The following is a 25,145-nucleotide window of genomic DNA, read 5'->3' on the forward strand; positions in this document are numbered from 1 at the left end:
CAGATTTCTGCGCTTCCTTCTGCACAGTCCCTGAGGGGCCACACCAGTGCTCCGCCTGGCTGGCCGCAGAGCCCTCAGGATTCCTGCTTCTGTGGTACAGGACAGTGGCATGGGTCAGTGGCACCAATTTGGCACAGGCAGTCACTGCTTTGGGGTCAGACCCCGCAGTTCTCATGGAGACTCATCCTCGGTTACCCCTGAAACTGTTGGAAACCTTCTCCGAGGTTCTTGTGACCACCCATTTGGGCAGGTACCATGAATAGTCGGAACAAGAGGCAAAAAGCAAGATGAGCATTAGCATGATTTTCTGGTTCCTGACAGTCCCAAGGAATGAGGCTATGAAGGAAACAAACAAACAAAAAACGATGAAGATGATACCTTAAACAGGCCAGGAGGACTGGTCAATGGTTGGAAATTACCACATGGGTATGAGGGGTGGAGAGTAGCTAAGATAGAGGAGGGTCCATTATGACATTAGTTGGAAATGGTCTCTCTGGACAAGAACTGAGTGTTGAAAGCAGCTAAAGGGACATACATGATAACCTTTCAGCATCTGTATTGCATACTGTAATCACTTGCTCACTTCTGTGCTCGTTTTAAGGAACTCGGATCGCTCATAGACTGGAAAGGGTAGGGCTGCAGGGGAGGGTCTGGGGGGTTCTGTCTGTGCCTTCCAGAGCACCAGTCTTTCTACTATTGTGGGTGCTCAGGGGCCCATTTGGCAGAGGTGGAGAGTGAGGTCCCAGGAAGGCAGTGGCTGGCCCCGGGACCAAGGATGAGGAAGTCCAGGGGCTAGACAGGATCCTGATCGAGGCTCAGTATGCCCATTTGTGCCTTCAGTTGAATGATTGATTCATAGTTGGAGGTATGAGCCAGACCCTGGCTGCAGGCCCAGCAGAGGGCATGTGTCAGCTCAGCGGGGGGCTCAGGAGCATCCAGAGGCTTCTTGGGAGCAGGGCCAGGTGTCATGGGAAGAGCTGACCCCAGGCCATGCCCGGCACTTGCTTTGGTATGTGGTGGGTTTGGTCCGCTGGAGCATTTGCGTACGGCCAGCCAGGCTTGTCCAAGAACTCCTGTACGAGTGCTCTGGTGGGGAGATGGTTGCAGTCTTTGTGCTCCTCCCCATGTTCCAGTGAAAAGGAGTGGTCAGCGCATGGCCTCTGCCAGCACAGTGCCCGTCAGCTCAACCACCCGCCCATGCTCCCTGGCGGCCTTTAGGGGCAGGCAGCCCCGACTTCCTCCTGCAGGAGTGAAGGGCTCTAAATGAACTTCCAGGCCACACGGCCACCTAAGGATGCTTCCCACAACCTCCCCTCCTGCTCCCCTGTCAATCTTTCGCTCTGTAACACAAGCCAGTGTGCATTTGGGCAGGCACTCCCCTATGGGCTCTCTCTGGCACAGAGGGGAGGGGAGCAGGGACTTCCCAGGAGCAAGTAGCCGGTTTTGAAGTCACTGGGACACGGGCACGGGCACGGGCAGCCTGAATGGCTATGTCGGAACCGCCTCGGAGAAAATGTGTGATGCCCCAGAATGATTTGAAAGAAGAAAGAGAACAGAGATGACCAGCCCTAATCCATAAAATCTCAGTTGTTTATCTTGGGGAGAAAGAGAGCGACGCACCTCCAGCTGCGTGCGGTGGATAAGATCAGCGAGGCAAGGCATTGTTTTTCTTTGGTTAATCAAGAGGGGCACGGTTTCTCTTTCAAGCTGTCGAGGGGCGGGATTTTTTTTTTCCCTTCTAATTTCCAAGGAGAGAGTGTGCTTTTCTTTTTCTTTTCTCTTAAAAAAAATGAAAAGAAAAAAAGAAAGAAAAGGAGAGAGAGAGAAGCCGATGACAGCTGGTGAATTTGGGCTTTTATTGCTCCTCGTTTTGTGGTTTCAGAAGCCCTGCCTAGCAAGCATCAATCATTAGGGGCATCCGGAGAGATAAGGCAGATGACACCCCCCCACACCCCACACGCACACACAAAGTTTCCTCTCACCCCAAAGAGGACTATTCCCCAAGGGGGAAGGTTCTTCTGAACATGCATCCCTTGGGATGTTGTTGGAAAACCAAACTTTTGGGTTGGAAATACACAGCATCACCCTCTGCCCGGGGGCGGCTCTGTGCCCATTCCGTGGCACACCCTGCAGGAAGGAGCTGGTCTAACTTGCTTTCAAAGCAATCTGAGTGCATCACAGAACTCTTCTTGGCAGGATACCAGCAAATCCAGAAGACAAGCCCTGGCCTCGCTTGGGCCCTATCTAGAGTCATCTTGCGGGGTGGGGTCAGTTAGCTGAGATCTTGGTTTGACATCCTAGAAGTTTCCCAGTCTTTGGACCGGCCAACCCCTCCTGGGGGCCTTAATGGGCTGCTCTGGGGGGATGATGAACCAGATGCTTCTACTTCATACACCATCCAGGCTTGTGCAAGGAGCATCCTCATTCTGGAGGTAGGAATGAGATCGTGGAACCAGAAAGTGGAGGCTCCTTGAACTCTTGGCTATGTTCAGAACTGTTCTCCTAAAGCCCGCAGTCCCGAGAGCTTCTTACACCTGCCCCAGCCCGTTCCGAGCCCATGTCTGTAAGACCCTTGGTTGGGGGAGGGATCCACGTTGAAGTCCCTCTTGGGGCCCAGGCTTATTGGTCCTAAGATCTTTGATAGGTTCAGAGGGAGGGATCTCTTCCGACCTCATCTGTGTCATTTCCTAAGGCGGAGGGTAGAACTTCCTCTCGGAGGCTTTCCTCCTCTGTCACGTTTTGTGGTGGACTGAGGAAACCTTAACTTCCTCGAAAGCACCACTTTCCAGTGTGGTCACATCCACCTTGTTCGCCCTGAATTCTCATCAGAAGAGTCAGAATCCAGTCACCGCGTCCCGGTGGCCTGCTCGCCTCAGGTGCCCAAGGCCACATTTCACGTCCCAAATCCTGGTGGCGGCCTGACCCCAGCACTTGCTTAATGTCCCTGCTTCTTCTTCTAGGAGCTCTTGGGCGAAGTTTTCAGAGAAACACTCAGTGAGGAAGAAGAGGAAGACTTCCGGCTAGAAGGTACTGGAGTCCCATTGCTTTCTTCCTGGGGACAGGGTAGAGGTCCAGGGGCTGTCTGGTGTACCATGTGCCTCATGTTCCTTCCAGAAAATTCCACAGCTCAACAGGAGAACAGAACGGAGACTCCTGTAGGAGTGCAAGGGCGGGTGAGGTGTGAGAGGGAAGCTTAGTTCTTACCATGGCTAAGTCTGCTGTGGGGCCGGACCCCCTGGGTCACATCCTAGAACCCTGATAGCTAGTCTTATCTTCCCTTCCCTTCTGGGGGTACTTAGAGTTGACACTCATAGCCCTGCATGTTGAGTTAGTGGTGTAGGAAGCACTGCACAAAGGGCTTGCACTCTCCCTTTGCTCCATCCAGACCTCCACCAGAGCTCCAGCTTATGTGCAGATGATACACACACACACACACACACACACACACACACAAACGCACACCATGGGCCCCTCTCCTCTGCAGCTCCTCTTCCTTTTTGCAAGGGGCAATACCAGTGGAGAGGACCTTTGGCCACTGGTGCGCTCATCAGCATGGAGGCAAGCCAGGACACCTCTCAGAGCCTTTCTTTCCACATTGGCACAGTGGGACTATGGGCCCTCTCCCTCCCTGGCTCCCTGAATTCGCTCAAGAACCAGGGGACAGCTGGAAGCCTTTGCGAAGTGAGATGTTGTTTCTGCTCTTTGGCTCACCCACAGAGGCAGGAATCGCTGAACTGGGGCAACCCTAGGGACAGCAGAGCCCTGTTGGTGAGGTGAGGGTAGGCAAGTCGAGAGTTCACATCCCGCTCCTGGACCACCAAGCAAGTCTCTTGAAATGGTGTTTCTCCAAGAGCAATGTACAGACACATCCCCTGGAAGCTTATTATGAAGTAGAGTGGATCTGGCAAACCAGGATGGGGTTTGTTGAATTCAACAGTTCAGCCACTGGTGGCCTCTGTTTCCCTAGAAAGCCTCCCAGGACCAGACACTGGACTCTGTTGTTAAGTGGACAGTAGTTGTCTGGACAGTAGAGTTTCCTTTTCAGGCCCTGTACAATCCCCAAGGCCTAGATGCTCCCCCAGAGATCTTAAGGCCCCAGCAGAGGCCCCAGGAACTTGTCCCATTTTGCAGAAATCTGAGGATGTCCCACATCCATGGGAGGGGCCCATGAGGACTGGGCCCAGGTGGCCACAGATTTCCTTTGGGTCTGTCTGCTTGTGTGAACCCAGGAGCTGCTCTCAGGGGCTCGGGGGCTTTGATTCCCCAAAGCCTCATCTTGCAATCTTGGAAAGATGCCTTGATTTGGCCTCCATAAAAGGTCAGGAAAGTCAGGTCTGCGGGCCTTGGAGTCAAGGGATCCCAGGTTTGGGTCACATGGGTTTCAGCACCCACTCCATTTCTTTGTCCATTGGCTCATTTGCCTCATTTGCATTGTGGTTTATTAGCTTATTGCTTTTTCTCTTTTCTATCGATCCCTTCATCCAGTCCATTCTTCACCCATTCACTGTCCACCCAAACCCTCACCCACTAACCCAAGATCCAGCCTTCCCACTATCTTATCCATCCATCCATCCATCCATCCATCCATCCATCCATTTGTAATGCCACCACTCACCCACTAACCCAAGACCCAGCCTTCCCCCTGTCCCATTCATCCATCCATCATCCATCCATCCATCCATCCATCCATCCATCCATCCATCCATATACCCACTCACCCATCCATCTATCCATCCATTACACCATCACTCATCATCCTTTCCTGGTCACTCACTTCCTACTTTATGTGACCCATCCTTCAGCATGCCTGCCCTCTCCCATCATGCTGCTGTCCTCTACTTTCTGTCCTTCCTTCCTTCCTTCCTTCCTTCCTTCCTTCCTTCCTTCCTTCCTTCCTTCCATCCACTCTCGCCTTCATCCATTCACCCAACCCTGTCCTCTTGACCCCTCTCTATTAGTTTCTGAATCTCTGGCAACTCCTATTGCCCCCCAACTTTCTGTTTCTGAGGGACAGTCTGAAATCCATGGTTGATTTCAAATCACTTGTCACCCGCCCTTGGAGTCCAGTCACTCTGAAGGGGACTTTGCTCCTGATCTGTGTCCAGAGTGTGACCTGTGTGCGAAGAATAGAAGAATCCCCAGCCCACCTCCCCTTCCTCTCTGCCAGGGACTTTCAGTGGGCATGGGTTGGGTCCTCTCCCGGCTCCCGCTGTCACATGACAAACAGGGACATGGAGCTGGACTCTGGGTGTCCAGAGAAGGTGGGAACCTGGTGTTGTGGGGCATGACACAAACACTGTGACAGTGGGAGTAAATCTGAGGTGGCCCAAGGGACCCACTGCCTACCTGGGAAGGGACACTGGTGGTGCTGTGGATGACCCAGATGTTTTGTCAACCACTACTGTGTCCTGGCACATCCGTTCCACCACTGTCAACCCTTGGTCTTAAGTAGCTCTAGCCTGCATCCAGGGGTTGGCCCGGGTTGTTTGGGGGGGGGGGATGGTTATTCACTGCACCTTCCTTTAAACAAAAATTTACCCAGATACCCTGCACGCCCAGCTAATTCACAGGAAGGTGCAGGAGGTTGGAAACAGGGTGCCTGTATTTCCTTGGATATGTGTGTCTACACCACAGATACAAATTCTGTCATAACTGGAGGCAGGGACAGGCAAAATCAATAGTTCCTTCCGTTTATGGGAAGAGGAGGCTGAAATGGGAAAGACAGGTTGGAGACCTGTAGTTTTTTTTTATTTCATTTATTCAATGATTTTTATTTATATTCATACATCTTATTGAGACCACCTGGTTTATAATTAAAGTGAAAAATTTGTTATTATATATTAACCTATGTGTGAAATTATAAACTGGGTCCATATAATAAACATATATGTTATCCCCAACTTTCCTTTTTTCCCCTAAGTTTCCATATTACCTTCCTACTCCAGCTTTTCCTCCATCAGCTCTGATAGACTTACTCTCATTCTAGGTTTGTTTGTAGTTCTTAGAATTTTATATTGCATTGTTGGGGCGGGCGGGAGGGTTTGGGATTTGGGGCTTAGGGCCACATCTGGTGGTACTCAGGAACCACATCCAATTTGATGCTGAAGGATCACCACCCATCACCCTCAGGGGACCATGGAGTGGGAGGCCTGTCGTTTTAACTGTGATTATTGTTTTAGCTTTACAACCAGAGGGTAATCGTATGTTTCTTGTGAAGTGAAGGGCTAATGGCAGGATTCCACTGCAGAGCCCACAGTCACGAAAGCAGGCTGAGGAGTCCTCTGGTTTGAGATAGGCCAGTGGGCATGGCCCGAGGACTCTGAGGAGGGATGCTGGGCCCAGTGACCATGGGCACGGGGTCTCAGGTCAGGGATGGAGCACGTGGCAGTGCATGAGAGGCCTCCAGGCTGGGAGGGCAGGTGATGCTTGCTGAGCCCGCCCCTCCCCCCAAAAGAGCACCCACCCCACCCTCCGCAGTGTTTCTAGCCAAGGGAGGCCAAACTGAGTCCTGAATCTCTTCTTTGTCTTCCTCTTGGCCAAGTTCATTGCCTCTTGGAGGGTTGGAGGGCTGTTTAAGGGAGAAAAAAGGCCATCTGAGGCGTGAAGATAAAAAGAAGTCTTTTAGCCATCCCGGGAGAGGATGGCTTTAGCTCCTGCGTTGTTATGTAAAGCCGGCCCTAATCCAGCGTCTTAACCGCCTTAACTGGCCAGCTGGGAGCACGCGGGCTGGGAGATTAAGGCTGGGTTTGGGGCTCAGCTCGGGCTGGGGCCCCCAAGCTGCTTTTGAACTGTGGAAAGAACAAAGTAAACATCAAACGTCCCAGCTCTGAGCGCTTGGCTGGGCGTGGCAGGGGTGGGACTTGCGGTCTTCTAGGGAGAAGAGGACTGAGCTCTCTTGGCCCCCCGCAAGGGTCTGAGGACCGAGGAGGAGGTTCTGCCCCTCTCTCTGCCCAGCACCCACCTGCCGCCCTCCCATCCCTTGCCTCCCCATGCGGGCAGGATGGCACCTGGTGACAGCCCCAGCTTGTGGTCTGGGGGCCATGGCAGGAAGGACAGAGAGTTGCTTTCAAGCATCCTCAGCGCTCTTCTCTCTCCATCTCTGAGTGCTACCCACCAGTCCTCCTCAGGACTCACTCCTGCCTCCCACCCTGCTTCCTTTTTCTCACCAATCCTGATGGTGTTGTCCCCCCACCTCCCAGAAGGTTCTAGAAAGCAGCTTCCGGGAAGCTCAGCCCGGCAGCAGGTCTGGCCCCATGGAGGATCTGGTGAGGCAGCCTCCCTGCATCAGAGAGCTGTCAGGACCTGCCTGGGGACCCCTCTCCTTAGCCTACGGCCCTGATGGTGCCATCCCATTACCTCCCAGAAACTTCTAGAAAGCAGCTTTCGGGGAGTTCAGCCTCCCTGCATGGGGGAGCTGTTAGGACCTGCCAGGGACTCCTCTCTTTAGCCTAGGGCCCCGATGGTGCCATCCACCTACCTCCCAGAAACTTCTAGAAAGCAGCTTCTGGGGAGCTCAACCTGCCTGCATGGGGGAGCTGTCAGGACCTGCCGGGGACCCCTCTCCCTCACCTAGGGTGGATGTGCTATTTGGAGCTGCAGGTCCTTCCAGGCATAGGACAGTGGGATTGGGGCTGGGTTGGGGCATGGCCGGGGGCACTCACCAGAGCCAACCTTGGTCGGGGGTGAGTAGGTGCTCAAACCCCTCCCCCATTAGTTCCTCCACTCCCTCCCCCTTTTCTCCTGAGTTCTGGGGAAACAGCAAAGTAGACTTCACTTCCAGTCTCACTCTCACCCCTCTTTGATCCCCGGCACCCAACCTAGGGTCCCCCCAAGCTCCACCAGGTCAGGGATCTCTGAGCACAGAGCCAGGAGGATCCCCGAGTACCACCAGGTGTGTCCCAAACCACCACCACCACCACTACAACAACAACAACAACAAAAACTTCATCACGATTCACTGTGTGACCTGAAATAGGTCACAGAGCTCCTGTGCCCACTGGGGACACATCCTGCTTAGGGGTGCTCCTAGCACGCCCTGTCCTCTGCTCCTGGGGAGGCGGAGGGAGCCCAGCAAGTGCCCAGGGGAGCCCCTGTGGGCCGTGTCCCGCTCACCTTTCTTGGGGCCAGCCCCTGACTATAATCACTCATTAGTCCAGATCAAAGAGGCCTCGCTTCAAAGCGTCTTGGCTCCTCTTAGCCTCTCCTGAGTGGCTCCTGCTCCCAGTCGGCGGCCTGGGCTCTCTGGCTTTGTGATCCCTGAAGAGCGGACTTGGTAACCAGGAAGTCATGAAGTCGAGGACCCCTCCCTTTCACGCGACCTCCCTGGGTCCCTGGACGCCCGGCCATGCCCACAGGCTGAGGGGCCGTTGGCAGACCCTTCACCCCCTCCACCTGCAGTTGGAAAACTGAGAGGGGATGTGACCTATCCCACATCACACGCAGAACTGGCCCCTTGCTCCTCATTCTGCAAATCTGACCCAAATCCCTTCCCTGGGTGTGAGGCACAGCTGGGTCCCAGGGGGCGGTAGGTGGTGGGGGTGGGGGGCTCGGCCATAGGAAGGGCAGAAAGGTCCTTCTGTCAGGGGATCGTGAGGTGGCAGCAAGAAATGGGAAGAGCTAGCCAGGCCGTTTCGGCTCCCGATATTCAGTAAAGTGGCCAAGTCCCGCATGGAGCAGAGTGACGGGCCAAGCTCCCTGAGGAGACATTTCAGGCGTCCAGGAAGGAGCCAGGAAGAGGGGCATGAGGGGAAAGATGGGCCAGGAGCAAACTTCCTCGATAGATGGAAAGAGGGAGGCTTGGAAGAAAAGAAGGGAGGCCCCCTTGGTAGGAGGGCGCCTTGCTGAGTGGGGCATGTGCTGAGTCCACTGCATCTGAGGGGTCGTCACTGCGCCTGAGGGGCCGGCCGTCAGACAGTCTCGGGCAGGCCAGAGCCAGATTCTACTTGTGTTTTAACCGGGTCATTGTGACTCCAGGCAGCCGGGGGCCACCTGGAGGGAGAAAGGAGGCGGTGAGGACGGCAGGTGACTGAACATGCCACAGGCCATGGTGTCGGTCTGGTGTGGGCCTGGAGGGTCTGTGATGTGGAGGGTCTGTGATGGAGGGAGGAGGAGGAGGAGGAGGAGGAGGAAGAGGTGTGGGCCCAGAGGGTCTGTGATGTGGAGGGTCTGTGATGGAGGAGGAGGAGGAGGAGGAGGGTCTGTGATGGAGGGAGGAGGAGGAGGAGGAGGAGGAGGAGGAGGAGGAGGAGGAGGAGGAGGAGGAGGAGGAGGTGGCCCGGAGGGTCTTTGATGTGGAGGGTCTGTGATGGAGGGAGAAGGAGGAAGAGGAGGAAGAGGAGGAAGAGGAGGAAGAGGAGGAAAGGGACCCCAGATATACCCTAGACTCTGGCCGGGGGAATCCAGGGGGTGGTGTGTGTCCCTTCTGAGGTGACTGCTGGGACTGGGACTCAGTTGCCTGTTAGACAGACTCACTGACTAAGGCAGTTGAGTGAAGGGCAGGGTGGAGAGACAGACAGACACAGAGACGGAGAGCAGGAAATGAGGACACAGCCCCCACAGGAGACCCGGGTGGGGAGGACATCTCTCAGCGGACAAGTGGCCACACGCGGCTCCTCGAGACTCGCAGGCCAGGCCGGTCAGTGGTTCCTGGAAGTCGGAGAGGGAGAGTGAGACTGTTCAGTGAGAACAGTGGGGGGCACCCCCCCAGCCGGAGGGGGCAGGCGGGCCACACCCCGCTGGCTTCTCTGCCTCAGTTCAGAGCCCGTCCTGCCGCGCGTGTCAGTCGGGCCGACTCCACTCCCGGCAGTGCCCCCGGACGCCGGGGCTGCGCCGGCAACAGCAGTTCCTCTCAAGTCTGCTCTTCATAAAGGCTCAGCTGGAACAGTGGAAATTCTGACTTGTGTCAGGTACCGAGGAGGCTTTCACAGTTTCAAGTCGCTCGGGGTTAGGTTTGAAAAGTCGAATTTCATCACATGTTTTAACTGGGGCGGGGCTGCGGGGGGCGGGGGAGTTGCAGCCTGATAGTATTTTTAGCCCAGAGAAGGCTTTTTTACCCCACTCCTCTCTCTCTCTCTCTCTCTCTCTCTCTCTCTCTCTCTCTCTCTCTCTCTCTCTCTCTCTCTCTCTCTCTCCCGGTCAGCACATGTTCCTCTCGGTCCTTTCAAACCTTTAAAGCCGACTGGCCATCAGCCTCACACTCTGATGAGAAAAAAAATGGCCAGAACACTATCTGTTGGGCTGGGTTTGCATTTCCGCGCTCCACCCCTCCCCAGCCCCCCCCCACCCCCTTCTTTCCTCTCTCCCCGAGTCAAACTAATGATGAAGTGCAGCCTTGGGTGGGGCGTTGGGGGGGGGGGATAGGATTGTGAAGAAGGAGGAGACCCTGGATGGTAGTGGTGAAGACAGGGGAGATAGCCTCTGGAAACGCCCCAGAGGGTGAAGGTGTCGGGTAAAGGGCTGGGGTGGGGGGCACCCCTGGAAAAGAGAGCTTCAGAGCCACAGACAGATCATTAAGTCAGGACAGTTGGGGTCCTTCCAAATCCTCAGCTTGCCAAAAACCTTTGTCTCATGAAATTAAAACATCCTGAGGGAGACGGTGTCTCCCAAGGGTTGGTAAGAGCCAAGACCTCTGCCTCCGGTGGCAGAGATGGGGCCCAGCTCTCGTCAGGCGTGTCCTGTGAAGCCAGCCCTTGCCCCCCAAGATCAATTCCTCTTCTGTTTCCTGTGCCAAGATGTTGTGGGACCCAAAGCATCCCCTGTATGGGCAGGGGTGGGGGGAAAACTTATTTAAGAAAAAGAACTCACGTGGAACCAGAGCCATAGTATGGTGGGCCGGGCGCTTGCCTTGCATGTAGGTTCAATCCCAGACATCCCATATGGGCTCCTGAGCATCTCCAGGAGTGACCCCTGAGTGCAGAGCCCAAGAGTGACCCCTGAGTACAGAGCTCAGGAGTGACCCTTGAGTGCAGAGCCCAGGAGTGACCCCTGAGCACCACCCAGTGTGACACACACACACACACACACACACACACACACACACACATACACACACATCCAAAGAACAACAAAGGACTCATGATTCTTTTAGAACTATGAGTGGCCTCCTCCTGCCCCCTGCCCCCAACAGATACACACACACACACACACACACACACACGGATCTCTCTCACAAACCCAAAATAAACCTGTGCCCAGTGCCACCTCCCCTCAGTAAATTCCAGAAATGCCTGTGTCACTGCCACACCATGAAGAGGAAGCCTGGGGAACCGGAGTGGACAGAGATGGCTGTGCCCACCGAGTGAGGATCAGGTGTGGGAAAGGTTCCCGGGACACATGGTCACTCGAACACACACACAGCTCAGGTCCCTCCCAGCTGGAGCCTGGCTGCTTTGACAGCGCCCTGCACGTGCCTCCCATCCTGGCCAACTCTAGCCAGCGTGGCTTTGGGGACGGGCCATCTGACAGCTCAGAACTGGGAACTGGGTGCAGCCCTGGAGCCGCCCTACAGATGGGGGCGGGAGGGCGGCCCACCCCAGGAGCCCCCAGTGCTATTCTCAGAAGCAGGAACAGGTGTCAGCCACTGTGACGAGCATGGGGGCTGCAGCCAGCACACCCGGGTCTCCCTGCTTCCCTCTCTGCTGTCTGATCTCGGGTCAGCTCCTAACTCTCATTGGCAATGATGCAACTATGTACAGGTCCAGTGAGACAGACACAGAGCTCCTTGGGGGGCTGCGGGTGGAGGAGTCAGACAGTTGAACCAGGAAGGAGGTCCTCCTTGGAGATGGTTCAGTGAGCTGAGCCTTACACGTGGGAGGTCTGGGGGTGATCCCTGGGAACCACAGGGTCTGCTGAGCTCTGCCAGGGGCCATCCCTGATCCCAAGCTGAGAGTAGTTCCAAAGCACCCACACGTAAAAATTATGAGTATAAAATGGCACGCATGAGGAGGAAAACTAAGACTATTAATGCCAGCTCTCAGAACAGGGAGATGGAATGAGGGCGTGCTCCTCAGAAGTTGGAGGCTTAGCGTGGAAACCCAAAGGGTCAGCAGGCTCAGAGAGCCAGGAAGGGTGTTTTCTGGTGGGCAGCGGTGGGCAAGAACACACAGGCTCCAGTTTTGTGCAGGCGGGCACCCAGGTGGCTACATGTCACTGGCTGAGTTCACCTCCACGTGGACAGTGCTCTGGCCCATGTGGTGTTAGTGAGAGGACTTCACGAAGCCACGTGTGTCCCCACACACTTCACCTGCCTACCTGCCTGCCCAGTGCAGCCCACAGCTGTGGGCACTGGCGCACGTGTGTGTGTGTGTGTGTGTGTGTGTGTGTGTGTGTGTGTCTGGTTCCCCGGGGAGTGCCTCATACAGATATTGCAAGAAACCATTTGGCCTGGAATGCACATATGATCTCTTTCTCTTTTTACTGGCAGCAGATTTCCCTGCCTAATTATATTTGGCATTGGCTAATATTAAAATTCATCAGCATTCCCTCGAACAGCTGCTGTCAGAGGGGTGGGGAGACAGACACAGCCTGGCGAGCCACCTCACGACGGAAATATTTGTGGCAGATAATCTGCATGTGGACGAGACGTGTCCAGGGCGGGGGCGGGGCGAGGGGGAGGTTGTGGGGAGGACTGTGTTTACTCAATGGCCAGTGTCCATGCTGCATCCAGGACGTTCTGGCCAGTGTTACACCCGAGCATCACCGCGGCCGAGAAGCGCGGCAGATACTTGGGCCGAGAGAGGTTCCGCCTCGCCTGGGAGTGTTCGAATTTCTGACCTTTGCTGGGGGAGGATTTGATCCCAGCAGATTTGGTCCCTTCCTACTTGCTCTGTCCTTCCAGTGTTTTGTATTTCTGGATTCCGTTAAATAAGTTGATGCTTGCCGATCACCAGCCCGGGTTTGGATGCTAGCCCGAGTTGGGATTCAGGAGCCCCCTTTCTCGTGCCAGTTTCCGATCACTGTCAAGCCAGAATTTCCAGTGTTCAGTATTCATTTGTTAGGGGGCCTTCCTCTGTCTCGGCAGCGTTCCGTATCTACATCAGTCTCGGGTGGGCTTTGGCGTCTCTTGCTCCCTTTGGGGGCAGCCTTGCCCTGCCCTGCCCTGCCTGTGCTCAATGGGCAGCCTTGGCGCGGGGTTTGGGTGCAGCAAGGCCCTGGCTCGGGAGATGCTTGCCCCTGGCCGAGCAGATGTGGCGGCTTCCTGGGAAGTCCCCAGAAAGTCCCAGACAGGCAGGACTCCGTAGAAGCGCCAGATAGAATGGGGACCGCCAGCACCGACCAGCAACAGATGCGTGTGTGCAGATGAGGGAGAGGGGGGTTTCTCCTCGGACTCCTCTCTGTCTCAGCCATGTCCTGAGTGCCTTGGATGTCCAGCACATGAAAAGCATCTCCTGGTACGCACAGGGCACAGCCCGCCTCTCCAAGCTGGTCACCCCCTGACCCTAAGTGCCCGGGCAGCAGCTCTGAGACGCTGTGAGGAGAGGAGAGCCGGCCAGGGTGGGTGGGGATCTGGTTCATCTCACAACGTGGCACCGGCCGCCGTTGGCAGCTTGGGCTGGGGGTGGGGGTGGGGTGGGCTGTGCCCTGTTGCTCCCAAGGCCGCTTCCAGGGGGTTCCCAGGGTGGGGGAGAGGAATAGTCCCAAGAAAGGACTGGGGCTCGCCCAGCCTGTGGTCCCCATATGCCACCACTCCACACATGGGTGGGGGGAGGGCAGTGGGAGTCCTGACCCCCCAGCCAAATTTTTACCATTGGGGTATTTCCTCATGACCCCCGCCGCCCCCTGCATGGCACTCTCCCCCTGACTCTCTCTCCACACCCCCTCTTTTTTTTTTTCAAAACTGGGGGAGGGGAGAGGGAAGAGACTGCCTTTGATCTCAGCGGAGGAAAAAAAGTCTGTTCTGTTCAGGCTTTTGGCTAACACAACAAACAGTGTTTAAAATTTAACTTTGCTTAATTAATTAGTAATTCTGTTTAATGCTGTCTGATCTCCCTCCAAAAGGTATTTTGAAGCTTGAGAAGGGAACATCAAAGGGAGCCGGGTGAAGATGGTCAAGTAATGCATTTAATCTGGCAGTTGCTGGGGGTGGAGAGATGCCAGGTCGGGAGCTGACGTGGGAGGGAACCATCATCTGGCCAACACAGCCAGAGGCGTGGGGGGTGGGGGGGAGGCTGCTTCCAGGGCTCCACCCACTGCCCCCAGGAATGAGGCAGAGACTGGTGTAAGAATGCAAAGTTGACATTTTCTCCCTTCCTTGATTACCGTGCAGATGTGCTGGCTGCGTACTGCACAAGGGTTCCAGGTCCTGGGCCAAGCAGCAGTCAGAGGCAGCTGTCTAGGAAGGTGCCCTGGTGGGGTATGGGACTGCATTTAGCACGGCAGCATGGTCCAAGGCCAGGAGAACACACGTTTTCGGCTTCCTTCGTGGGCTACTGCTCCTTCCTGCTGCTATGGAGCAAGCGAGGGAGCCAGAGACAATGCATGCGTCTGTGGCTGTGTCCCAATAAAACTTTATTTGCAGAAGCAATGCGGGGGCCGCTTGGCCAGTCCCTGCTCACAGTCTCCCAAACACACCCCCCCCCCCAGGCAAGTCAAAGGCTGTGCTTCCCTTGGAACTCTCTTCCCTCTTCCTTTCATCCTGCTTTTCCTCCTGCTCTCCTCCCTTCTTTCAAGTCAGACTCATTTCCTGCTGTTCTTCATGAAGGGTGGTAGCCATGCTGCGTCTGCTACCCACTCAGAGGATGGCCCCAGGCCGTGGCATCAGAGATGTGCCCAGCTCCTCTCCACCTCTGCCCTGACCTGGGGAGCCTGGCACTGCTCACTCTTCTCTGCAGTCTGTGGGCTGGCCCTTGGGTAGGACATGGAGGACTCCTCTGCACGGGCTCTGGCTGGCCATGAGCTGCCTGTGCCCAGGGAAGGGGGCCCTGCAGCCCAGCTTCTGCCATGGGGACTTTCTGCTGGGTTCTCCTCCATTGCTGGCCCTGGGTAGGAGAACCGGGAGAGCGCAGGGCTTCTTGGGTGGGGGCGGAGGGGTGCGGCTGGTCCTTATACATGCTCCTGAGGGTGGACAGGCTCTCCATTCTTTATCTCTGCAGCCAGCCCCACTCTGTGAGTGGCCCCTAGGGTGTCCAGGCCAGTTGGGCAGCTGAGGGACAGGCTGGTGAGGACAGTCAGAGGGGGCCTGCCAGGAGGGGGCTAGCATCCCTCGGCCGCCTCCCCAGGAGAGCAGGCTGGAGGGGAGGCAGGGAGAGGACCCGAGTGGGGACAGGCTGTCCATAGGCAGGTGGGCGAGGTGGAGGGGGGGCAGTGGGGGTGCTGGAAACAGAGGCAGGGACAGAGGTTTCTTTTCTTCAGGTTTTATCAAGTGGAACTTGAAAGGCAACATTGAACCTGAAGGTGGTTTTCTGATAACTTCCCTTTGAACTCGAAGTTTGGTTTCGATAAGCCCGGCCGGCTTACATCTCCAGCCAGGACCTCTGCGGAGGGAGGTAGCAAGCTTTGAAGACAGGAGCTGCTCTTTGTTTTTATTTCTTCTTTTTTCCCCTCCTGGGGCGGCCGGGTGGAGAGAGGATTGGTGCCGGCCCTGGTTTCTGTCTTCTTTCTCCTGTGACGATTGGGGGGCCCGGCCGTCCGACCAATGCAGGGCTCTTCTACATCCTTTGCCATGCCAGCATCAGTTGTCAATGGACTGCATAGCAGGCCTCTCTTCTTCTCGTGGGCCCTTCCCAAGAGCCCTGCCACGGAGAGACCACGCATCCCCATTTGACAGATTTGGAGACTGAGGCCCAAAGACATCAAGAGATGTTAGCAGCCAGTCAGCAGCAGAGTCAGGACAGGAATCCAGGATGAGAGTCCAGAGGCTTTGGTAACACTAAGCTGCACTCCCCCCCACCGGCGATGCTGGGGCCTTTCTGAATTGAGGGTACCCCGTAGTGCCAGGAATGATGAGAGGGCTGCCCCCCCCCGCCAGCTCCTTCACACAAACCTTTAGACCTTTCTGCCCCGTTTAAATGTGGGGGAAACAGCAGAACCCACTGCTTTATGGCCGTTGGTTCTGCACTGAGCCCTGTCTGGCTTCAGGCTTGGGAGAGAGCATTAAGGTGATTCTGCTCCCAGCACCCCCGGGACTCAGCATCACCACCCTGGATGTGTCAGAAGGGCAGAGCTGCTGGGGTTTGGTTTGGTTTGGTTGTGGGGGAGGAGGCCACCTATTGGTGCTCTGGGAGCTACTCCTGGCTTAGTGCTCGGGGGTCACTCTTGGTGGTGTTTGGGGACCCTGAGGTGCTGGGGGTGGAACCCGGGCTCCTGGGTCCCAGCCCTCAGCCACCTCCCTGGTCACTGATGGCCACATCGGAAGTAATCAGTGCCGCTGACCTTGCCCCACCAGCCATGATGGGGCGGAAGGCCGGCACACCCTCTGCTCCTGCCTGGCCACTCGGAGGGGTCAGATCATCTCACCAACACCTCCAGGGAGGCACTAGGCCTGGGGCTTGGCCAAGTGTCTGGTGGGAGGACCTGCCTCAAATGGGGTCCAGGCCAGCCCAGAGCTAACTGCCCGCATTCTACTGGGTGGCCGGGGCTGGGGAGAAGGGACCCGCCTGGCTGTCCCTGCGCCAGGTCCAGCCAGCAGGCCTTCTGCCGGTGGAGCTGGGCCAGTCAGTGGCCTTCCTGCCCCTTGGCTGGAGCGCCCTTATCTCCAGCTGTGCCTGGCTGCACTGCATGGCTGTGACGGAATGCGGCTGCCCTGTCTGTGTGTAGGCCAGAAGTTTCATTCCAAGAAATCTCAGCTCCCCATCTCCAGATTCCCCAAAGACCGCAGGGGTCGGGACCTCCTGGTCCCAACTCTCACCCCACTGTCCTGGTTCCTGGTGCTGAGCTCTTGCCCTTATGGCTCCTGGAACCCCTGTGAGCCCAGGGGTGCGCTCTTACCTCTGGGGAAACTGGGGCTCCTAGAGATATGTGGTGGGCTGCCCTGGACCAGATCAGCAGAGCCCACCTGTCCCGGGCTGGCTGAGAGAGGAGCTGGTGAGCCTGCTGATGGCACCTAATCCCAGGCCCCTCACCTGCCAGCAAAGCAGCTGCAGAGTGGAGCCATCTCTCGACTCCAAGGGTCTAGTGAGGACCAGTGAGTTAATGATGAACATGGCGTGCTCAATCAGCACCACATCAGGCGTGGCAAGTGAGACCACTGCCTCAAATTCACACACCAGGCTGCCTTGGTGGGAACAGGAGCAGGAGGGGAAGGAGAAGGCCATCATATAGGGAATAAGAGGGAGGGAGGAGGCTGCCATGAGGGGAAGGGACAGAAGGGGATGGAGGAGGGTGCCATGATGGAAGGGACGGGAGGGGAAGAAGGAGGCTCTCATGATGGGAAGGGACTGGAGGGGAGGGAAGAGGCTGCCATGATGGGAAGGGACAGAAGTGGCCCAAAGGATGCCACTTTGGATTCCCTGGGGGAAAAGGCAGCTCAGATAGAGAAGGGACCACCAAGTAAAGGGTGCTTGGAGGGTCCGCTCGGGATGGGAGATGCATGCTGAAAGTAGACTATAGACTGAACATGATGGCCACTTAATACCTGTATTGCAAACCACAACACCCTAAAAGAGAGAGTAAAAGGGAATGTGTCTGCCACAGAGGTGGGGGGAGGAGGGGGATACTGGGACCATTGGTGGTGGAGAATGGGCCCTGGTGAAGGGATGGGTACGCGATCATTGTATAACTGAAGCGTAAGCATGAAAGTTTGTAAGTCTATAACTGTATCTCATGGTGATTCATTAAAAAAAATTTTTTTTAATTTTTAAAAATTTTAAAAAGAAAGTGGGATCTGATGCTGGAAGAGCTTTCGCTAGGGCTGGAGGAGAGAAGTGAGAGGCAGGGTGGACTCCAGTCCCTCCTGGGGCAGTCCTGCCACATCTTCCCCTGCGGGTATTCTCAGGCCTGGGTCTATAGAGCTAGGTTATGTGAATATTGCGGGGAGACAGGGATACAACTGGATACAACAGATATACAACTCCCACCCCCCCCCACCCGCCTTCCTACTATCTTGGTCTGTGGCCTCATCTCTCTGGGTTCCTGCCTCTGACATCTCAGACCTCCCTTAAGCCTGGCAACTGAGGATTATAGTGAGAGAGTCTCTGAGGACTCTGTTCTGGAAGAGTCTCTGTTCTGGAAGATCCCAGCCCAGTCAAACCTGAGCATAGGAGAGACAAGGTTGGGGTGGTGGTGGGGTGAGGTCAGGGAGTTTTATAGACATTCCAGATCTGAGGGAGCCTGCCCCACACCCCTCCATCTGGGGTGATGTTGTTTTCCCCCAGGGTATTCTCAGGAAAGAGGCATCCACAGGCTTTCTCTCTCTCTCTCTCTCTCTCTCTCTCTCTCTCTCTCTCTCTCTCTCTCTCTCTCTCTCTCTCACACACACACACACACACACACACACAACTTGTAAGGACCACAAAAGGCTGTGACCTCTGGCAGAGGGGTGCACCCTGGTCCTCTGACCTCTCCCACCAGTCCATGTTCTGGCCTTGGCAGCTGCCTCTTCCAGGATGCCTGATGCCCACAAGGAGGGCAGATGTGCAGTCATAGTCCACATGCCCCCTCTTCAGGTGTCCGTCACACCCCTTTGCCTTCATCCATGTCTCCAGGGGGCTGAACACTGTTTACCTCGGCTGCCGATTTGGGGCCCAGAGCAGAGGCATGAAGTACATCGTGTTCTGAGTGCTGGTCGGGCTCTGACTCAGGGCCGCATGGCCAGCCCCTGCTGACCGTCAATGTATTACAAAGTCTCTGTACCCTGGCATCAGGCGCACCTTACTTCCTGACTCGCTCCCTCCACAGTGGCCCTGCCTCCCGAGAAGACAGACGGGCTGACCGGTGGAGATGAGAAGAAGATGGACAAGGCGAGCGACTCTTGCCCCGGCTCCAAGAAGCAGCTGAAGTTCGAGGTAAGTTTCCTTTCTGGATGCAGGGCCTGGGGAGAGAGACCCTGGCTTCTGGGGAGGGGTGATGTGGCCGTCCCGCCCTGCATGCAGACACAAGGTGAGTTTCCACCTGCACATCCGGAGCCGCCCAGCTCAGCACAGCACCCGCCTCTGCGCTGCCCTATAGCCCAGCCTCTCTTTGCCAGGGTACCTTGGGGGTCTGGGGGATGGTGCAAGGGGAGGGTTCAGGGCTAAGCGGATCCCGGATGTGGGAGCTAAGGTGGGTGGGGAACGTGTCTTCAAGAAGTGAATGTTGCTCTTCTTTCTGGAGCCTACCCTAGTCCCTGTGGGATTTCAAGGGTGCTTGACAAAAGCCGAGGCTGAACCCAGAGACAGAGGGAAGTCCAGGACCCACACACCTCGATTCCTCCCTAGAGGCCCATGTGGGCATTTCTGGAGGGGACGGTGAGCAGCTGCTGGCTGGTCCTGCAGGGTGGAGTAGGGGGTTACTCAGTTCTCAAACCTGAGCCTTGGGAGCACCTTGCTACGGAGTCTTGGGAAGGGGGTCAGGTTCATGACTTGTGTGTGTGTGTGTGTGTGTAAGAGAGAGTACATGTGTACACGTCTATGCATGTCTGTGTGCATTTGTGCACATGTTTGCATTTGTGTGCGTGAGTGGGTGTGTACCTGTGTCTGCATGCACATGTCTGTATGGATGTGTGTACATGTGTTTGAATTTGTGTGTACCTGTGTGTCTGCACACATGTATTTGCATACAGATGTGTGTGCAAATGTGTGTGGGGGGGTGCTCTTTTACATGTGTTGCATTTGTGTGCATGTGTGGGTATGCACCTCTGTGTCTGTGCATGCATGTGTTTCCATTTGTGTGCGTATGTGGGTGTGCACCTTTGTGTCTGTGTGTGCATGTGTTGGTATTTATGTGTGTGCCTGTGTGGGTGTGCACACACGTGTCTGTGTGTTGGCAACTGTGCATCTGTGGGTCAAGTACCTGTGTTACGATGTCAGTGTGTGCACACGTGAACATATGTGTGGGTGTGTGTCCACTTGAGCACGCGTTTGCATGTGTGCATGGTACCAAACGAAATGTCCAGGAGAGAAGCAGCGCTAGGCAGGTATCAGAGGGGCCTGTGACAACTGAGGGAAGGCTGACTTTGAACTCAGCCGGCCCGAGAGCTGCAGGATGTTGAGAGCCTGGCCAGGAGCTGCTGTAGCCTGCCCAGGGCAGGGAGACTGAGCTTGGTCACTCCACTGCCAGCCTCCATAGCAAGGCCAGCTGTGAGGGGCCCCCAGACAATCTCATGCCCAGCCAGTGGAGTGTGGCCAAGGGAAGCTAGACCCCAATAGGAAGGACAGGGGCTGCCTGCTTTCATAGGATTTCATGGTTTTTAAAGGCCGTTAGCAAAGCCTCTTTATATATATATATATATATATATATATATATATATATTTGGGGTGCCTTGCACACAGCTGGCCTGGCCGAGCCGGGTTTGATTCCTTCGCCCCTCTCAGAGAGCCCGGCAAGCTACTGAGAGTATATCTCGCCCACATAGCAAAACCTGGCAAGCTCCCCGTGACGTATTCGATATGCCAAACACAGTAACAACAAGTCTCACGATGGAGACGTTACTGGGCCTGCTCGAGCAAATCGATGAACAACGGGAGGACCGTGACCGTGACTTTTTGGGTCACACCTGGCGATGCACAGGGGTTCCTCCTGACTCTCTGCACTCAGGAATTAGTCCTGGTGGTGCTCAGGGGACCATATGGGATGCTGGGAATCGAACCCGGGTTCACTGTGCTATCGCTCCAGCCCTGAAAGCCTCTTTCTAAAGCCTCTACCTAAGTGCAGCGCCTCCTGCAACTCATAGGGAGGAAGGATGACTTGGTCACAATCACCACCACACCACCTCACCACCACAGGGGCAGCGGCTTCTGTCACCGCTGTGCACATGTGCCAGGGCTGGGAGGGTGTCCCGGGAGCAGGGAGGGAGGTTAATGAGCCACGCTCACTCCCTGGGGCAGCAGAGGTGAGGCGGCAGAGGAGGGGGCATCCCACCCCCAGCCCAGCCCTGCAACAGCTTCTCCTGTGCATCTAGTCCCTGAGCTGCAGGTGGGCACTGGTATGGGCAGTCGGGAACTGGCCACCACAGCTGCTGGGGTCTGCCCCTGTGGACCTAGAGGCTCGGGGGTGTGGCCGCAAGACCCACCCACACTTTAGAGGTAGTAGAGGAAACTGAGGCACAGAGAAGGTCCACGCAGGGTCCCTCTGCTCTGTGGGCTGACCCTGGACAGACACCAGCCCTGTACGCTCCAACCCTCCCCCTTTCTGCCCTGCCAGCTCCCTGAGTGCTGGGTCGGTTGGCTGTTCTGACCACTGGTCCATGTTCAGGCTTCCCAGAACCTCAGAGACCACCCCACCTCCCGAGTCCCCTTTGTCTCTGACCCACAGGAGATGGTCTGGTGGGTGGCCAGGCCGGCATCCCCGCTAGGCGATCTCCCTCCTCGAGGCCCTGCCTGTCCCAGTCGGTCACTGTTCTTGTCCTTCACTGGGGTCTGGGCGGGAGGGGCAGGGACAGGTTGGGGGGGTACGGGCCCTAGCACGATCCTGGTGGGCTCTGAGCCTCGGGTGAGCGGCCGCCCCACTGTGTCCGTTCATCCAGGAGCTGCAGTGTGATGTGTCCGTGGAGGAGGACAGCCGGCAGGAGTGGACCTTCACCCTGTATGACTTCGACAACAACGGCAAGGTCACCCGCGAGGTGAGTGCGCCTGCCTGGCCGCTCCCTGCCTACCACTCAGGGGCTGCTGCCTCATCTTCTCTGTCCATGGTGCTTCTGCTCCCCAGGGGCAGTCAGGGACTAGGGGGCTCCAGGGAGCAAGGCTTCTGGGAGCTTCCGGAAGTGAGAGGGAATGAGAAGAGATGGTCCAGGAAAAGTCCTCCCCGCCCTGCCCCTGCCCCGCCCTCAAAACGCTTCTCCCGTTGACCCAGGAGCCAAGTCCCTCCCCACAGGACAGGACCCCAACAGAATTTGGGCTGCTCTTTTCCTTCTGTGTGCCCAGAGCTCTGGACTGGGTAGGGGACCCTCCACCCGGGCCACATGCCCCCTCAGCCTGGCATGGGTGGGCACACAGAGCCTGCTCCCCGCTGCCCTCTGCTCTCAGCTCCCCATTCCCGCCTTCCCTGTGCTCCGGGCTCTTCTTTCTGCCCTGGGGTCTGCCTGTTGAGTCCCTGCTGCGTGGCACCTCCTTCGGACTAGATATGGGTGTGCAGCACGCGGCAGCCCCTGGCTCCCACCCTACAAACAGCCTGGGAGACTGGCGGGTTGGGATGGTTCCCAGATGGTACAGGGGCAGGGAGGTGGAGGGAGAGGACAGAGTGGCAGATGCCAGCTGAGACTTTGGGGCACAGAGCTGGGCATTTGCAGCCTGCCAGGTGGGGAGAGTCTGGGGTTCCCGGAGGGGAGGAGCCCTGGGTTTAAGGACCTGAGGCCTGGCTGGGCTTCTAGGGGTTCAGGGAAGCCATCGGAGACCCGGGATCTGCAGGGGTCGTGGGTTGGAATGAGTGAGGGAGGCTTTGCCTACTCTGGGCCCCTACTTGCCGTCCCCGGGACTCTGCTCCTCCTCCTCCTCCACCCTGTTCCTCTGACTCTTCCTCCTCCACACAAGACCCTGGTTCCCGTGTCTCAGCTTTGGTGACCCTACTTGCAGGTCTGTCACCAGTAAGCTTGGCTTCTGCTGTGGGAGGACCTCCAGGTGCTTCTCAGAGCTGGTGGGGGAGGGGGCTGAGGTGTCGTACCCCTCCCTGCAGGCTCGGGACTCAGCATCATCTCCTCTGCAGGGTGTGCAGGGGCAGCTGTCAGAGGAGAGCCAATGGGCTGGGGCAGCCCCTCCACAGCTGGGGCAGGGGCCGTGGGCCAGCTGCTGTGCTTCAGGACTCCACAGTCACTGTAGCCAAATCCCACAACAAGTGAAAGAGAAGCACACTTGGCCCCAGGGGCTGAGCTCCCACCTCCCGCCCACCTGGCCCTAGAGGCTCGTGTGTGTCCTCTGAGCATGCTCTCCTCGATGGTCCTCACTCTGCTGCGTCCTTGAGGTCAGGCAGGATCTCCCCAGGGCTGTAGTGAAACAACAAAGGGTGGTCTATGCCTCTGTGTCACCCCTCGGATTGAGAATGTGAGCAAAAGTTCCAGAAGTCCCACCCGAGCTCTGGTAGTGCCAGACCACTCGTTGGGGAACTTTCGATGGCCACGCTGGGTCATCAGCTTAGGAGGACAGGGGAAAGTGATGAGGTCCCTGGGCCATGAGGGAGAGGCCGATCTGAGCCATGAAAAGCCATCAGTTCTAGTGGAGCTCCCGTGGGGGCGTTAAATTCAGACATGGGGGGCTGGAGCAATAGTACAGCAGATAGCGTGTTTGCCTTGTACGTGGCCAACCCAGGTTCAACCCCTGGCATCCCATATGGTCCTCTGAGCACTGCCAGCAGTAAATCCTGAGTGCAAAGCCAGGCATAACCCCTGTGCATCACCGGATGTGACCCCCCCCCCAAAAAAAAGCAAATAGATAAACAAATAAATAAATAAATCCAGACACAGGCAGATGGAAAATGAGGGCCAGGTCGCGAGGCTAACTCTGTGCTAACACACACTGATCTGGTCACTGTTTCCTCAGCAGAGCCGTAGGTCACTCGGCAGTATCACAGTACCAGGCACTGCAACCAGTCCAGATGTAGGAATGATGCAGGTGTGCGGGAAATGCAGGGAGATTCCCTGCATAAATAGTGCCCTGCTTTATAGAAGGGTCTCGAGCACCCAGACTTTGTACCCCGAGTTGGGTCCTGGAAGTTGCCCTTTACAGATGCCAAAGGCCAGCTGTGAAGACCAAGTTCTGTGACCGGGCAGGAGTGCCCCTCCGGGGCCACTGGCACTAAGCCTGGAGCCTCTGGACTAAAAGGGCGGGGCTCGTGAGCAGAGGGGCCTGGGTTCTTTTGTTTTTTTGATAGGCAACATTTATTCTTTATTATTCTTCATATTCTTCATGTTGGAGTTCAGTTAACTTTCATAATTTCTTTAATGTAGGAGTACTGTTATCTATTCAGCCATTGATTAAGTTGATTGAATTGAGCATTAACTGCATATTACTTATTTTCCAGTTCAGTCAGTCCAGTCAGTCCTCCCATTGTTCATCGATTTGCTCGAGTGGGCCCAGTAACGTCTCCATCATGAGACTTGTTGTTACTGTGTTCGGCATACCGAATACGTCACTTGCCAGGCCCTGCCGTGTGGGCGAGATACTCTCGGTAGCCCATTACTTATTTTAATTTTTTTAATTGAATATCTGTGAGATAGACCATTACAAAGCTGTTCATAATTGGGTTTCAGTTATACAATGATCCAGCACCCATCCCTGCACTTTCCTTCTTGCGCTCTCTCTCTCTCTCTCTCTCTCTCTCTCTCTCTCTCTCTCTCTCTCTCTCTCTCCCCTTTTCCTTTTATGCATTATGGTTTGCAATACAGATACTAAGAGGTCATCATGGTTGTTCAGGGCGTACAGTATTTTTATTGGGACAGTAAAACTTTTTATTGTAGCAGCTTTTTAACTGGGTGGCACTTTTGGGGTGTGTATGTGACTGCCAGTGCTTCAGGAAGTACAGGGAGGTCGGGGGAGGTAGTCCATTCCAACCCCGAGAACACCTGGAGATTTCAGTCATAAAACCCGCCTACCTGAATTTTCAGCATACAAGAATTTTTCTTGGTGAGGTCCTCCTGAGACTCCAGGTCTGTCCTGGAGTCAGACTGGGGGTTGGATTGTGGAAGCAAGGACTGCCCCAGGGGCTCTGCTTGGGTGGGCAGCAGACTAACCCACCCCCCTCTAATTTACCCCCATCTGTTCAGCTTTGCATGAGTCCAAGATTAACTGTGGCTTTTGAGCTCTTTCGAGATTTATTTATGGGTCTCTGAAGCAAGGCCGGTAGTAGAGCTTAGGGGCTTGGGTTCTTGGGGACTAGGGAAGAATCTTCCCTTCCTGTTCAGGGCCTCATGGAGGCTGGAAGTTGTCTCGGCAACACCCTTGGGTGAAGGGTCCTGTGTGCTATGATGGTGTCTCCAGAATGCGTGGTTCCCTGCTCTCCTGTCTGGGAAGGGGCAGCAGCAGTGTCTTCTGGTTTGGGGGAGTGCGTCACAGGCATGACCTGGGGTTGCTGAGCTCGGTTGGGGT

General features: G+C 55.9%; 1 protein-coding gene across 1 annotated transcript in view; it reads left to right on the top strand.

Moving 5' to 3' along the window:
• The window catches only part of NKD1 (NKD inhibitor of WNT signaling pathway 1), a 79,651-nt gene that overhangs the window by 46,055 nt on the left and 8,451 nt on the right, over positions 1-25,145 (top strand). Inside the window, exons 4-6 of the mRNA XM_056136352.1 lie at positions 2,961-3,027; positions 18,832-18,938; positions 21,596-21,691. Of these exons, the coding sequence (XP_055992327.1) occupies positions 2,961-3,027; positions 18,832-18,938; positions 21,596-21,691 (270 nt within the window). The remainder of the gene's footprint in view (positions 1-2,960; positions 3,028-18,831; positions 18,939-21,595; positions 21,692-25,145) is intronic.

This window comes from Sorex fumeus, unplaced genomic scaffold, assembly GCF_029834395.1.
Source record: "Sorex fumeus unplaced genomic scaffold, SorFum_2.1 ptg000122l, whole genome shotgun sequence".
Taxonomy (NCBI): domain Eukaryota; kingdom Metazoa; phylum Chordata; class Mammalia; order Eulipotyphla; family Soricidae; genus Sorex; species Sorex fumeus.